Source organism: Lissotriton helveticus, chromosome 4_1, assembly GCF_964261635.1.
Source record: "Lissotriton helveticus chromosome 4_1, aLisHel1.1, whole genome shotgun sequence".
Classification (NCBI taxonomy): domain Eukaryota; kingdom Metazoa; phylum Chordata; class Amphibia; order Caudata; family Salamandridae; genus Lissotriton; species Lissotriton helveticus.
The window spans coordinates 1,064,354,887-1,064,372,117 of record NC_136063.1 but is presented as its reverse complement, the minus strand read 5'-3'; the positions used below and the strand labels follow the sequence as shown (position 1 = coordinate 1,064,372,117).

Below are 17,231 nucleotides of genomic sequence, written 5' to 3'. Positions count from 1 at the left end.
CCACCATATGTGGCAGAAATCACCCAGCATCCCACAGCCCCACCAGCACTTGTCTGAAGTAGTCGGGGAAAAGAGTATGGAGTTTTTGGGGGTATAGATACCAATCATACATACGTTTATAATGGGCTTCTCTGAGAAACATAGATCTGTTAAATTTTGCAATATCTTTATATACAGTGCCCCATTGTTTCTCTATTAGATAGGCCTCCTGGACGGTGCCCCAAAAAGGCTGTATGCTCTGGGGGTGGTAAGGGACCAGACGTGAGCAAAAGAGAGTAGAGAAAGGAGATATAGCCCCTTGTCACCCCCAGAGCGCACAAATCTCTCTATAGGTATTCTGTCACTGGGAGTTTAAAGGTTCCTACGCAATTCTCAAAGGAGCGTAGTTCCCCTCACTCAAACAAATCTGACAGCCTCCCTCCCTCCCTCCATTTGTCAAAGGGACCTTCGTGTTGGGCAGGGGGAAAATCTGAGCTAAAGTGGATGGGGTGTAGGGGGACGGGAATGTCGTTAAAGGCAAAGTCTTGGTGGCTACGTCCTATGCTTTAAGAGTAATAGCTGTAGGGGTGCTGCACATTTTTTGGCCTGTCCTGCTTTGGCCTCCATAGAAGGTCCTTAATGGTTCTATCCACCACCAACCTGTCCATGTGAAGCCAATGTCTGTTGGAGGCCCTGGGGGACCACTCAGTTATAACTCAGAGTTGGGCAGCCGTATAATAGAGGGGGAAGTCTGGAAGGGATAGTCCCCTGGAAAGTTATGGTCCGAGTAGTAGTCAGTGAGCTGACCGGGCACTATGTCCCTGCCAGATTAATGTCATCATCATCGCCTTTAATTCAATGAACAGATCCCTATCTAAAGTAATCAGGAGGCTGGAAGAGATAAAGGAGCAGAGGCAAAACATTTGTTTTAATGGCGTTTATTCTGCCTATCCAAGTGATGTATGCAGAGCCCCACTTCTTGAAGTCTGCCTTAAGTTGTCGTAGTAGAGGGGGAATGTTGGCTTTATATAAATCTGATGGGTAAGATGTAATGTTGATGCCCAGATAGGTGATTTCTCTATGGACACACAAATGACGAAGATGTTGCGATTGCGGCCATTTCCACCTGTGGGACTGTTAGGTTAAGCAAGAAGGATTTCAAAAGGTTAACATTGAAATCCACCACTTTCTCAAAGGTGGTAGGCTCGGTTTGAATTTCCATGAGCAAAGTATGGGGCTCCGTATTGGGCAGGAGGAAGTTATCGGCAAATAGGGAGATGTTATGACCATCTAGCCAGAACCTGATCCTGTATATCTCGGGGTTAGCCCTAAAATGTGCAGCAAGTGATTCTAATCATAACGCAAAGAGCATAGGCGATTGAGGTTAGCTCTGACGTATACCACGTGAGAAACTAAGGAACTTTTAGGCCACCCCGTTAACAAGGACGCAAGACTTGGGGCAGTGACAATTCACCCGTAGCATGCCCTGAAAGATGTAATTAAACCCAAAGCGATGCAGAGCGCTCCTCCGAAAGGACCAATCGTTCAAAACCCTTCTCCGCATCTAATGATAGTAAGGCTGCTGGGACTTGCTTTTTTTAACTTTCTCAATCAAGTGGACAGTTCTGCGTAGGTTATCGTGAGTCTGGTGTCCCTTGCTGAACCTGGACTGATCCGAATGGATCAAGTCTGGAAGAAGCTCCTCTCATCTGTTGGCCAATATTTTGGAGTCTAGCTTAGCATCTAAGTTTTGATGTGCTATAGGTCTATAAGAAGAGCATTGTTGTGGGTTTTTCCCTGCCTTGGGGTTCAGTGTGCTCAACTCCTCCCCCACCGATGGAGAAACCTGATGTAGGGTCGCTATCTAATTAAAAAGATCTGTCCGATGGGGCATCAATTCCTCACCAAATGTTCTATGAAACAGAGCGCTAAAGCCATCCGCTCCCGGGGACCGCCGAAGCGTTTAGGCATCTATTGCCTTCTGTATCTCGTCCTTTGTTATTGGGTGGCTCAACGTTTCGTTGGAGGCCGATGAGATCTGCGGGAGCTCAAGTGAGTCAAGGTAATGCAACTGGTCTCGCTCATTTAGGAGATCTGCCTTATAAAGCAATTTATAGAACTCCCGAAAGGCTCTAACCTTCCCTTCTTCACTGTAGTGAGAAGTGCCCGATGTATCGACCATCAGGTGAATGTATTCCTTCTCTTGCTTGGCTCTTTGCTGCCTCGCCAGTCGATGGACAATTTTATCCTTACCGTCATACCCTCGGGCCTGGAGACGCAAAAGAGTCTTTTCAGCTCTACTGGTGTAAATTGCCTGGAGTTTGTCCCTTTATTTGGGTTTTTATAGACAGGGCCCCCTGATGTAATTTCGCCACGTTTTGTAGTTGTAGGTTTGTTGCCATAGCAAGGAGGTTGACAGAGCAATACCTTTACCTCGTATAATAGCCTTAAAGGCATCCCAATTGTTTAAGGGGGGTGTCTTTGGGGTAATTGTTGTTGAAAGAGTCTGTAATTGCTTGTCGTAGTTCATCTTGGAGTAGTCTGTCCCTACACAGAATGTTAGAAAAATACCATCTTTTAAGTATAGAGCGAGGAGCCGGCCAATCAACCCCGATTTCTAGTGGCTCGTGATCTGATAAGCAGACCAAATGCAATTTAGCCATCAGGGTCACTGAGCGGAGTGATTAGCTTAGAAAGATGTGGTCTATCCTAGAGTATACCCTATGTGAATGTGAGAAGGAGAAGTCACGCTTCCGAGGGTTCAGCATTCTCCAAGCATCAATCTGCCCCATCCTCAATAGCGTCGCTTTAAGTGTCTTAGTGAAAACTCCTGAGGCTGATCTGTGTGGGTGAGTGGTGTCTATAGATGGGTCCCAGATAAGGCTGAAATCACCCAGTAGGATTATGTCCCCCAAGGCAAAGCTCTCGAGAGTAGTGCGGAATTTTCGGAGAAATTCTGATTGCCCTAAGTTTGTTGAAGACATAGACTGTGGCAATAGTGCATGGGCGACCTAAGAGAACCCCCTTAACCATTACGAATCCCCCAGCTTTGGCTGACTTCGTATCAGACAGCGCCAAAGAGTGAAGCAAGAGGGCCACTCCATTTTGTTTAGTGGTGTTAGAGGAACGAAAAATCAGTGGGAAAGATTTATGTCATAGGCGGGGGTCGTCCCCTTTCTTCAAGTTGGTTTCCTGTAGGTCCTCTATGTGCACCTGGTTGTCCCCAAAAACTTCCAAATGTGTTGCCTTTTGTTGGGGGAATTAAGCCCCCAAACATTCCAGGACATGTATGTAAAAGGCATCAGACTATGTGGGGAAATCACTGCTCACTTCCAGTGTTGCCCACCCAGTCCCCAACACCCCCCCCCAAGGCCCCTCGTTGCAGATCGTTGGACATTGAAAAGTCTCTGGCCAGAACTCATCCAGGCCAAGGTGTGCGCGGAGTTCTAGAAAGTTCATGAGAGAGAGATCTCCATTAGCCATTGTGCAGTCCCCCCCCCCCCCCCACCGGAAAGGCGGGTCGCCTGCTGCAAAGCTTTTCCACATAATCAGGGACCCCACGAGGTTCAGAGGGCAGTACTCCATAGTGAAAAAGAGATTTATGTCACAGTCTAGCATCTGCTGTCGGGATGACGATTTGCCCCCTTTCTTGGGTGTTTGCCAGGCTCTCTGCCTATGTTGCTCCTGATTCTGTTCCGTGGTCACCGGTACACCGTTGTCTGTTTTGCTGTTGTTTCTGAGCCAAGCAGCGCTGCAGCCCCAGATAACTTCGTGAAATTACATTGCTTTTTGCCAAAAGAGAAGGCTATGCCAAAGGGGTAGGTCCATTTATATTTGATCTGGCGCTCCTTCAGTCGTGCAGTTATTGGTCAAAACTATTACCGGTGGGCCAGCATGCCAGAGCCATGTCTTGGAAAAGCGAGCATGTGAATCCCTGAATTGAGATTAAGTCGCTGTTTCTAGCTTTCCGTAGGAGAAGTTCATTGGTTTTGAAGGAGCTGAATTTGGCCAGGACATCCCTTGGGCACTTGACCTCTCCCTCCAACCTCAGGCCGACTCTGTGGACACACTCCAGTTTGACATCGGGCTTTCATCTCCTGGGACACTGGAGAAAAGGCCCACCATGAACGCCTCTAGGTCTATGCCTTCACATCCCTCCTCCAGATCCCTCACTGTTATCTCTGCGGGAGCGATTTTCAAGATCTTCACACTTTAGGAGGGCAGCGTGCAGTTGATCAAACACATTGGCGGATGCTGCTTCCAAAGGTGTCAGTCGTGCCTCAAGCTCATGATATTTCAATTCCAGATCTAGGGTGTGGGTCCCTACCGAATCTACGTCCGCCTGTAGTGCAATCAGCTTGGATCACAGTCTCTGAACGAAATGCCTCCACAGTGGAGCTAATGTCCACTTTGATATCTTTTCTGAGTTCCTTCTTGAACTCTCTGTCTCTGGAGAAGGTCCTCCCTGGTGAGCACTATGCCACCCTCCGCCTGCGCCACAACCCTTTTTTCTATGTGGGGATCTGCAGGAGCAAATCAACTTGAGACAGTTATTTTGAGTCTCTTTTGGAGGCATATGGGCGAAGGCCACAAACTGCTGTTGTCACTCCTGGTCAGCAACGGCTCTCCACTGGGGTGCCACAGAGTACCGGTGGGAGCCGTTTGCGTGAAAAACTGATGGGCCGCCTTTTAACTTCTTATACAGTGCCTCTTCCCTGCAAAGCATAACATTTGGAAGTGATCATAGATGAAAGACTACATTTTAAAGCTCAAGTCAAAGCAGTCTCATCCCTCAGTTTTTTCTACTTAAGAGGATCAAGAATTGTTTACCTCTGATCCCAGTAGACACCAGAAAAATAGTGATTACCTCCCTGGTTATGGCTAAACCGGACTACTGCAAAGGTTTTCATCTTGGAATGCCCGTGAAGCAGAAACATAGATTGCAGATGATCCAGATGCAACCGCAAGGCTCCTGCTGGGGATCCCTAAGTTTCAATCAGCAGGCAAGCATCTTTGGAGACTGCATTGGCTTCCAGTCAAGGGTGGCATTAAGTTTAAGGCCTTATGTGTTACCTACAAGGCACAGACTGAGGCAAGCCAAGCAGCCGAGCAGCGAGCGAGGAGCTGCGAAGGAGCTGTAACGGAGACGGTGGTAGCATTCTGTAGAAGCCGCAACCGACCAACTGAGCGACCAACTGAGCGACCAGCGACCAGGCAGCGGAACACGAGGGTAACTGCCGTAGCCCCTCGTCGGAAAAGCTGCACAGAAGCACCAAGCGCCAACCACCAAGAATCCCTGAAGCGGCGGTGGTGGAGGCGGCTGAGGCGGAGGCGGCTGGGGCCGCGGCGTGTTGGGGCCGCTAGAACCTGGAAAGCCGCTGAGAGGGCTACGCAGAGAGCTTGCTGGTGCCACGGCCGGAGGTAGAGACAGAGCCGGTGGAGCCGTAAGAGCCGCAGGAGCCGCGGCGGCAGTCCATTACCCGTGTCTTGTTCTGCACGGCTTCCCTCGTTACCCGCACTAACACCTGGGGGCCAGCCTGTCTGACTTGTTACCGCCTTGCCGCTTGCCACTCGACTTGTCGCTCGACTTGCGGCAGCGGAGGCGGCAGCAGCAGGGAGGAAGTGGTGGCTCCATCCACGGAGGCGGCGTGGACGAGGCGAGGGCAAGGACGACGTGTATCTAACTGTGACAGTGGCGACAGAAATGTGGACGAGGTAAGTCTGCTTGCGCGAACAGGCAAATTAGACCGTCCAATACGTCCAATACACAGTATACAACCAGCGAGCTCACAAACATTGGGGAACGGTGGGGTTGCTCTATGTTCATTGGGCAGCTCTATGGGCAGCTCTAATTTGAGCCCACCAAACTGAGCACACTAAAGCCCACCAAAGCCCACAGTTTGTTTTGAAAATCAGACATCAGGGCACTGGACTGGGGGGTGCTCTTGTGGTCAGGAATTAGTCACGCTGCCCTCTCACTGCCAACGGATTGGTTGTTTACAAGGAGGAGGCTAATAACTAGGACAGAGTGTTGGAAAAGTAACCCCCACTAATTAAAGTACTATTCACCTAACAAAACTACAAGCCACTTATCTCTACTCTACTGATGCACAGTAGGTAAACATAATAAGCTGCACTAAACCTCAATTAGTCTGTACAAAAGTACAAAACATTATCTCTGACTCATAGACTGGTAAAAAAAACTACTGCACTGTTGCTGCCTTACAAACGCCTTACTAACGCATATCCACAGTCATTGCCCATCCCTGACGGCAGTTGCCCTTACTGCGCACTGTGTATACCGGAGTACAAACTGTGTCAATCTTAGAAGTGGTAACACGGCTCCACGCTATATAAGGCAGACAGGCTTGGGTGGAAGTGCAACCTCTGTGGAACACTCGGATACACTAATTAGTCAGAGGCAGCAGTGTGGGGAACATTACAACTTAAAAAAATACATTTTGATACAAAGAAATCAGCCTGCGTAACATAGCCAATACTATGAGATCAGGAAGAGAACGGACTTTAGGTACATCAACAAAACGAGTAAAAAAGATGCAGCAATCTACGGTATCAAAAAAGTTAAAAACCAATGCATCAGGATTGTCCCAGTAGCTTATCTCCCAGATTGCGCGGATGTTCGAGAAATCCAGTAAAATACCGGACAAATTCCAATTCATGAAGGATCCAACTGGAGCTCTGATGCTAATGAAAACAGAATCGAATAACGTCAAACTACAGACCCCAATGAAACCAACTAGCAGCGAGACACATAACATGATACACAACACTCAGCAAATGGAACAAAGAGAACAAATTGGCGACAAAAACCAAAGAGAGGACCAAGAAATACTCTCTATAGATCAAACTCAAGGAATAACTTACCAAAAACCCGCGAAAGTGCTGATAAACGGCAATACAAATACAAATATGGAGCCAGACAAAATGGCGACTACAAAGGTAATTGATCTTGACTCTCCTTCAAATAAATTGTACTTGCAATATCAGGGAACCTCTCATCAATATCACGAAATAAGAATGGAGCATGTACCATCATGTTTTCCAATTGAAGTCAATGTTGAAATAAATAAACGGTTGCCGGTAACCATTGAGGAATCTAAAGTACATCAAAATGAGGATAGTGCTGAGCTGGGGTGGGTAAATAACAAAGAGCAATCCCTTGAATCAACAATGCTGGGGGCGGACCTTGAAGCTCCTCTAGAAAAAATCGCTACAGCCAAGAATAGTATTGAAAAAAGAAAGGCGGAACTGAAAAACAATGTGGAAAATCCAACCAATTTCACTAAACCCATTAAGGGAGATACAAAACAACAAGGAGCAGGTATACCATGGGATATCTTCTACCAAACCTCAACACTCCCGTTAGAAGCTCTACACTATCAATCAAATAAAATGGACATACAAATTGACCTATTAAAAATGATGGCAAATAATGTGGCGGGAATTGACAACAAACTCGCTCAACTAAACAATTTGATAATCAGAGTTCAGTCTGAAAACGAAAAAACATCTACTGACAGTATCTATATTCCTATTATGGATAAATTAGCAGCACTACCGGCAGTTTTAACAAGCATAGTAGAAGACACTAAAAGAAACATCCAAGTCAACAAGGATAAACTTAAAAAAGATATAGCTACTACAAAGGAACGGAATAAAAACGAAATTGGAAATGATGATGACAACATGAAAGGCCCTGAATTAAAACAGTCATCAAAACTACAGGATGAAATAGTTAATTCACCAGTCTACCAAGTTAGAGACCAATCACGAAATGAAACTATGAGTAAACCCAATCATGAGGACCAAACCTACATACATATCGAAACGGCTGGTTTCACGACAATGTCAAAACGACAAAGAAAAAAACTTCGTAAAGCCAGAAAAAATGAAAAACTGAAAAGGTCTGTTGAAAGTTTGTCAGAGGAGGACCAGACAATAATAACTTCAGAAGATATAAGAAAAGGTAGAAACAATTTCTATCCCATATTTGATAAAACCCAAAAGACTGAACTAACAAAAATACCGAAACCCAATACAAGTGAAACACCAATCCTACCAAGGAGGAACAATAAACTACTTGATGGGAAAGAGGATTCCAGGTCCCATGACATACCGCCACAGGTAACCGAACTGGATATAAACCAAAAAGAAGAAAAAAAAGAGCTAAATAAAGGTAACTTTGACAAAATTCCTGAAACTAGCCCTATTAAATCAACCATAATAACGATTCCTCACTTAAATCAAAGTTTGAGCCTAAGAACAATAAAAGAAGGGGTCCCTATAGGGAAGAAGGAGGTGAAAGCTCCACTAAGTATACAAAAATGGGATCAGCTACAGATTAAAAGTACAGAGGGGAAAAAAACAATTAGCTATAAGCCAAATCAAATTGAGATAAACGAGTTCCCCCCTCACCAGAACCCCAAATCTAGTGTAAAACTGATGTTTACTCCAGAATTCCAGTCAAGGGGTAGGCAAGAAATACTTAATCGTGGGAACTTACTTAGACTTTTCAACTCTATACCAGCGTTTAATAAAATCGTAAGTAAGGATATTATCTCGATTGAGTTCATAGAGGGGATAAACAGTACCCACACCCCGACGTTAATTTCACTAATATCTCCCACAATATCGGAACAGATTCTGAATGAGAGTCCGACATTCAAAACCTGGGGAATAGTAATAACCAAACACAGCCCTGAGGTCTATCCTATTCCCTTTATAGGGGACGATTCAGCACTAAAATTGAATAAAGCGGATACTCAGATAGTTACTGTCCTAAAAAATGCACTGAGTAGATCACCCTTGAAAAACGTATGTACCCTAACCCAACCCATGAAAGATAGAAATTAAGAAATAAATGAAAAATGGATCAATGTGGCCCTTCATACCAAGTACAAACAATGAAACGGTAGCATCTCGCAAATAGGAGGAATGGGCAATAATACAGAATGGATTAAAATGTGTTCTTGGAATATTAACGGGCTAAGAGGCAAAATCCAGAACGCGCAAATTGATGCCCTAGTAGATACATTTCACATTGTAGCATTACAAGAAACATGGGAAACCAACCCATTTCTTTTACATGGATATGCTGGCTATTATGAACATGCCAAGAAAGACCAAAGGTTCAGGCGAGCTAGCGGGGTCAGGCGATATTTATCTCAAACACATTACAGGTTCATCACGAGCAAGTGGAAGTAAATAGCACTAACATTTTGATAGTTAAATTAAACTACAAAACAAATAATCAAAAAACTAAAACCTTATACCTGATCACTGTCTACATATTGCCAAATAACCGAAGTAGAGAAACAATTTGCGGAACACTAAATAATATTTTAATCACCATGATGTTAGAGGAACCGCTAGCAGATTACTTGATTACCGGGGATTTCAACCTTAACCTTATGTCAACCCACATAAGAGATGATATAACCCAAATGCAAAATCATCAATGGCTAATTCCGGAGCAGGACTTAGGTAATGATAATCTCGTCAATAAGAACAGAATGGGAAACAAAATTGTAAGGGATATTGAAGCAATGGGACTTCGAATTCTAAATGGCAGAATAAAATCAGATGTGCCTCCTGCATATAGTTACTTTGGGTATAATGCCCACTCCAGGCTTGATTATACTATGACCACATTATATATGTTTCACAGCATTACTTTGTACCAACTAAAGAAAGTAAAGGAAAGTGACCACGCCCAGCAAATAATTATAATGAACATCGGAACAAATACAAATAAGCTTTACCGGACTGTTCAAGGGCAAATTGGCACAACTAACTATAAAAAAATATTTTGGAATGTTGGTAACAAAGAAGTAATGAACGAGCAGATAGAAAGGCTCATTGAATCATGCTTTAAAGATACTGCACCAGAATCAGGAATTGAGCAATGGGAATACTTCACTGGATTACTAATCAGGACTCAAAGTGAATTGCAGTCAAATAAGAACCGAAGAAGGAATGACTTACCCAGGGACAAGGATCAGCAGTTAAACTTGCCATATGCAATTACAAAATTAAAGAAAGATCGCAACAAGATTATTAGGTCAATGAAGAAACCAGAAGTAAAAGCAGAAAGTATGGGAATTTTGAAGCAACTAAATCAAAACCTAAAAAAATTAATATGGTGTGAGAAAAATAAAGTAAAACAAGAAAGCTGGGCAAAACTACTTTACGCCAGTAAGCAGAAGAACTCAAGAGACTTCTGGAAAATTATCAATCAATTGGCTAGGCCCAATAAGCAAGTAGTCTCATCACCACTAACTGAGCAGGAATGGGAGATCTACCTGAGGAACCACCTAAATCAGGATACTACTCAAACAATCGCGGTGGTTAAGTCTTATGAGGTAAAAAATGATAACGACATGGAATCTTCCATTCAGTATAATGAATTGGATATGCAAATACCAGTCGAGAAAGAAGAGATAATTAAATTGATAAAAAAACTGAAAAATGGTGCACCCAGACCAAATGGGATACCATTTGCACTCTTTAAGGAAAATCCCGAACTATGGGCGCCTATTCTATAGAAATTATTCTTAGAAGTCATACTAACAGGAACTCTCCCCAAGTCATGGCGAGGATCCCTAATAACCCCAATTTTCAAAAAAGGAAACTGGGCACTGGCAGAAAACTATAGGCTAATCACCTTACAAGACACGGACGCCAAGCTGTTTGCCAGAATCCTTTTGACTAAATTAACAGAATGGGTGTCGGACAATAAGAAATTGCCTCTAAATCAAACAGGCTTCATTCAAGGATTGGGTACAACCACAAATATTCTTATTCTTACCCTACTTATTGACAAGTCAATTAGACGGAAGCAACCTTTATATCTATGTTTCATAGACTTCAAATCCGCATTTGATTGTGTAAGCAGGAATTTACTCTGGGAAAAACTCGAGACAATGAAAATACCATCCTCACTACTTAAATTGATTCGTCTCTTGTAGACAGACACATGGGTGAGTGTGAGGAGGGGGGACGGCAGTACACTATCTAAGGAGATTCCAGCAAAGGAAGGCCTAAAACAAGGCTGTGTTTTAGCTCCGCTCCTTTTTAATTTGTTTCTTGCCGACCTAACGCCAATACTGGACAATGAAAATGCGCATCCCCCGAAGTTAGCAGATAAGCGGCTCACAAACTTATTATATGCACATGATGTGATATTATTGAGCCATACCAAAGTGGGTTTACAGCGATTAATTAGGAGGACTCACACGTACTCTAAGGCAAATGGTATGGTCATAAACGACACAAAAACCAAGATTATGGTAGTTACTAAAAATAATACAAAAAAACACACTACTAAAATGTATATGGATAACATCGAGCTGGAGCAAGTGGAGTCATATAAATACCTGGGGGTTCTATTTGATTCAAAAGGTAATTTCCAACTACAAAAAAGGGACATCCAAAGGAAATCAAATGCATTGTCTGCTGCTTTCAGAATTGTGCAGAAATCTCTTCCCAGCCTAACTTACGGCCCTCTTCTCAGTATTATTTCTGCAAGACTAGAACCGACTATCACATATGGTAGTGAAGCTACAATGGGTAGGGATACTGAAATCCTGAATAAAAACATAACCAGAGTATATCGGGCACTATTTTGCTTCCAGCAAACGCTTCTCCTGCACAAGTACGGTTGGAGTTTGGACTAATTAATCAACAATATACAAGGCAAGCACACTTCATAAAAATTTGGAACCAAATAAAAACTGATCACCAAAATGAAATATCGCAACTTTTATGGAAAGAATTAAGTAATGACATGAACTCTCTGACAGGGCTGTACCTAACGAAAGCGATAAAAGATTTTGAGGTGACGTCAATATGGGATACAAATATAACCAAGACATCATTTAAGAGGATAATTAACAAAACTGCAAGCTATCTATCTATTCTAAACGATAAAGCTATCCTTACCAAAAGAAAACATGCTTGGACAATAATAAATGGTTATAAAAAGAAAGAAATCCAACAATATTTGGTGACTCCCTGGACGGAAAAAAATAAACAGGTGCTCCTCAATGCAAGATTTGGCAAAATACCAGGCCTGTGCCATCGTCCACCTTGGGCAAGAACGGTAACGCAAACCGAATGTAGATTGTGCAACACCTGTGAGGATGTTATCCTTCATCTTCTTTGTACTTGTCCGGAACTCTCCCAGGAGAGAAAAACTTTGCTTAAGATTCCTCTAAATGCACGAGGCATAAGGTCATGCAGGCAGGCCCTAATAAGGTGTTTGGACTCGAATGATATTATTTTAAATGCTACGTTTGTAAAATTTTTAACGATAGCTAAAAGGAAACTAGGAGATGTAACTATTTTAAATATTTAAATTTTGAATTATATTTTAACTGTTTTATGTATGAATATAGCTTTTATTGACTTTTTTTTCGAATGTGCAATATTGTAAGATTTTAAATAATCAACACAATAAACTTACTTACTTACTTACAAAGGCACTTCACTGTACAGGCGCTCAGTTTTTGATACCATCCTTAAACTGGTACTCCCCAAACAGATTTCCTAGGTCTGAAGGGGCAAAACTGATGCTCTCTCAGAGATTCTATGAGGCTAGTTGGGGTGGTTGAAGCTTCATTGGGTGCTACGAAACTCTGGAACACCCTCCCCTTCTCCATCAGAAATCTTCCATCTTTAACATCCTTTCGTAAACCTCTAAAGACCTAGCTATTTAATGAATAGTACACTTGCCTGCCTCTGGACTGTTTGTGTCAAGACACCGTTTGGTGTTGGTGTGCTGTATAACTCTCAGTAACATAACATAACTTGACCACAGCCACTAAGGGACCCCGCCGTGCTCCCTAGCGATATTACCGCATCGCCCGCCAAGCGGTAAACTCTACTCCTTGCTGAAGTGTCACCATGGGGTCCCACCAGGCCAGGTTGCTCGCTCTCTATGTGGAAGGTCTTAATGTGCTCTCATGCGGCATAGCTCCAGTCGCCGGGCGCCATATTGGCATCAGGCATTCTGCCTGGCTCCTTGACAGGCTCAATAGACTTAAGGGGAGACTGTAGAAGTGGGGCTCGAATCTCTCCTCACCCCTTTGTACGGGCGCTCACCTCCGCCCGTGATGCGATGGAGTGCACTGGCTCCGTACCGCTGACACCACTGCAGTCAGGCCACTCACCACAATGCTGCCCGCTGATCTGATGTGGCCCACTCTACCCCACGCTGCTGGGGGTCCAGGGGGTGATGCAGATCCAGCTGCTAGCACGCCTCAGGCGACCCAAGCCAAAGTCGCACGGTCCACCAGGAGTGTTCACCGCCCGGCAGGCGCACCACCTCTTCAGTCCATGTCACATGAAGGCACCGCTTCCCAGGGCAGTTTCGGCCAAAGGTAAGGTTCCTGCTAGATTCTACACGTTGCTCGCCATCCACCCGGTGCTTTTAGGATCATTGGCTAGATACATGGTTCATAGTTGCGAGGCGCGGAGCCTTCTCAGAACACGTTCTCCGGGCCATGATAGATGGCCACGCCCCTATGGTACACTTTTAAAGCGGTTGGGTCTGACTTTGTCAGCATGTTTCAGACCATTTTTGAAGTGATCCCGCCCTTCATTCATTCTATGTTTTGAAGTGTTTTTGGAGGCATACCACTTGTTATTTCTCATTTGTGGTATGTTGGTGCTATTTTTGCTGCTTCGCAATGGATGTTCCATTTCGAGGCCAAATGTTGATGGATCTCCCACACGTTCAACTGTGTCATGAACGCATTGTACATGTTTTCGGAGTGTCTTTGCTCAGAAACTGAACGATTACTGGTTCCTGTCTGTCAGACCAGTGTGGTTTACCTGTGTGCAGCCTGTGTTTCGCTGTCTATGTTGCCCTTTCGGGTGTGCGCCTGACATTTGCCTTGCCTTGCAATGCAATTGGTACTCTCTATGGACATAGATCTTCTGATGCATCAGGTGACGACCAGTTTTTGGAGTTGTCCCATGCGAAAGCCATTGCTTCAGAATGCTCTCTATGAGCCAATTATTTTCCTTGGATCTGGATGCTTCGGTGCTTCAGTTCTTGGATCCTGGCTCTTCTAATGTGGGCGCACTGCAGGATGACACCGATTCATTATCAGATGAAGGTGCTGACCACGTTTGTTCTTTGCAACTCAACAGCAAGGCCATTATGGAAACATCACCTGCGGATGCAGAGTCCATCTTGGATTCCTTTGACACTAAGAGCATGGATAATAGGAGTCTCCTTTGAATTTTAATTTGCACTTGTTTTTATAAACTGTCTTTAATGTTTATTCTTTTGGTTTTACATTTTTATTGGGATATTTTTAAATGGCTTCTGTTAGCTTAGATATTAAACGTGACCATTTTTTAGTATAGTTTATAGAGAAGCTTTGTCTTGTCACAGTCAAGGGGAGGTTGTTGCGGGGCCTTCTCCAGCCCACTTTGGTTCTCCATTCCGGTTTTATATTTTACACGTTTTAGCAGACATTGTTTCAGCGATGTTATTTTTACATGTTTTGCTTGCACAATAGTATTCTGAGAAGACGCTGTACATGTTGCTTGTTTTCAGGAAGCCTTTTTCGCTATGTAACCAGTAAACGCTGTTCAGGGCTAGGAACATAGAACAAGATATCCTAGTGCTTGCATTGCTTGTTCAGAGATAGCTTCTAACATCTGGATATATCATTGCATCAGAGGTGTACCTCTAACACAGTGGTTTGTATTATAACAGTGCACTGCCCTTTTACGGGTCAGAGGAGCACTCCGCTCACACTTATCCTGGAACAAATCCTGTGTTCAGCATGAAGCTCTGCTGACATTGATCTTCAATCCATTGTCAATTCCATTGCAGGTCGATTCCCTGGCCAAGTAATTCGACAATGGGGCTCAGGCTAAAGTAAGAGATCGGGCAGAGGTACAGCCCCAATGCTCTCAGAGTAGGGGTTGTGATAGGTCGAAATATGTAGAAATCAGACTGCAATGGTTGAACTGTTTATTCTTTTCTTCATGTTTATCATGCTAGTTACATGGTTTTGTTTTATCTCCCTAATAAGCATAGCTCATTTGTTCTATGCAAGACTATGATTGTTTAAATAAATGCATTGAAAACTTTTTTCATATCTTTCTTGTGTTAACCAAGGGCATGCATAAGCAAACAACGAAAGGGGTGCAGTCTGTTTCTACAATTCCCTTGGGGATTAGAGTTTCATGTTTGAGGTTGCCAGGCTCACCCCGGAAGGTCAGGGGTTCGGGTGCGGCACTGTGTACTAACTAGGAATTGATAATATCTGATGGTGTAGATGGACTCAGTCCTTACATTCAGAGGTTCTGTCATCCCATTACGCAGTCCTACCTTTTCTAGTGGGATCGAAAACTTGTGTAACATTTTATTCAAGCTTATATCATTTTTATTTACCGTAATCAGTGCTGGGTTTATAAATCAACATACCTTGAGGTAGAGCATCCTCTATGTATTTTGTGGAAGCGATTTGGAGAGAAGTAAATATCCACTATGATCTTGGAGGCATTTTGATGTTTCAGTGGAATCTTGACATTTTGATTTTACTCTACAGGTTAGTCAAGATGGCAAGTCACTTCTGGATAAACTTCAAAGACCTTTGAGTCCTGGTGGATCTGACTGTCTTACTGCATCAGCCAACTATTCTAAGGCAGTTCATCATGTCCTTGATGCCATTCATGAAGTATTGCACCACCAAAGGCAATTGGAGAATATCTGGCAGCACCGTAAGGTTCGGCTTCATCAGCGACTCCAGCTGTGTGTCTTTCAGCAGGATGTTCAGCAGGTTTGTATCATTTGTTATTTTTCATCGGTGAAGTTTAAACTTTTGCTTTGTCATTAGTCACAAGAGGTGGGAAAAATCTGGCAGATATGTTGTCTACCATGTGTCACACTATTTAATTGTTGCTTCATGTGGGGAATGGGGAGAACCTCAAAGATTGTTAGAGTAGATCTAATGATTTAAATCTTTACAGCTTTAAAAGAAAAAATAATATATATATAGCCTTTACACAACAGAAAGCAGTTCGTTTTTTTTTTAAAGCAAGTTTACATGTATATTTTTGATCTGAAAATTCACTAACATCATTTTGTACACAAAAGATATTGGTCTATTGGATTCTTTCTGGAATTAAAAATTAGCAAGGCATTTGGATACATGTTTTAAAGTGCATATAGTGACATTGTTTATATAGATGTTGATTTTGCCACTGCAGTGCATGTGTTTCAAGCAACACTGAGATTGACTTGGGCATTGCACAGTGATTTAAATGAGAAGCTGATGTTTTATTTATTTCTTGCAGTTTGCCATATATTTAAGTCAAGAGAATATTCTAGATTCTTAATTGGGTACAAATCTTCTTGTAGTGGATACAGTTACTTTGCGGTTCCTCAGTTCATATATTTGTTGCCACTTAGTTACATTGCATTTTCTGTAAGTACTTGCTTCTTCTGATTACTCCACGTTGGTGTAGTAAACCACATTCAGAGAGATAACTGAAGCTTAGGTCATAAATCCATCACTAGTACACATTTATTGGCTATCACTTGTCATTGTCTTGAATAAACAAATTTGATGCATGGGAGTAGCCGGGATCTGTAGATGGTAATCGTCGCCTTAATAAAACATGCAGATAAAGCTACCTGGATTGTTTGGGAAGTTCATGAATCGGACAGACTCAAGAGGGTTCACCCTGGACAGTTGCTAGGGGTGGCTATTGGTGCTTGACCTAGCCACGAGTATTTCTGATCTCATGGATTAGGTTGGTATGAAACATCAGCTTGGACCCCAGTATATGATAATAAGTGAAATCTAAAATTGCTGAGCATCTCATAGTAGTTTTTGACCTGGTACATTGGAGCAGGTTCCAGTATTAGCTTTGTAATTTGTTGAGTCAAAATCACCTATCACTCAACAAGATAAGTTGAAACCAGTAAGTTTACTGCGAGATTCACAGAGCAGGGCAGCAACGCTGCCTGTCCTCAGTTCATTGTGCTGGTAACTCTTGTTTACATTTGAATCCTGCTGTCTGGCACATTAAATCTACCGTAAGAACCCTACACGACCAAATTAACTTTGGTCTTATGGGCATCAAATGCAGAGATAACACACCTTCCCTTTTACAACAGAAACAAAACATTGACAGCTTAATATGTGAAAAGCAAACCTATACAAATACAACTACATTTATATATTGATTAAGGAAATATAGAAAAT

The 17,231-nt window shown here is 43.1% G+C and overlaps 1 protein-coding gene across 3 annotated transcripts in view; it reads left to right on the top strand.

Moving 5' to 3' along the window:
* TRIO (trio Rho guanine nucleotide exchange factor) overlaps nucleotides 1-17,231 on the top strand; it is a 4,034,553-nt gene that overhangs the window by 858,131 nt on the left and 3,159,191 nt on the right. For all 3 annotated transcript variants that reach the window (XM_078687660.1, XM_078687659.1, XM_078687661.1), the window contains exon 9: nucleotides 15,570-15,800. In XM_078687660.1, coding sequence (XP_078543786.1) covers nucleotides 15,570-15,800 — 231 coding nt within the window. The remainder of the gene's footprint in view (nucleotides 1-15,569; nucleotides 15,801-17,231) is intronic.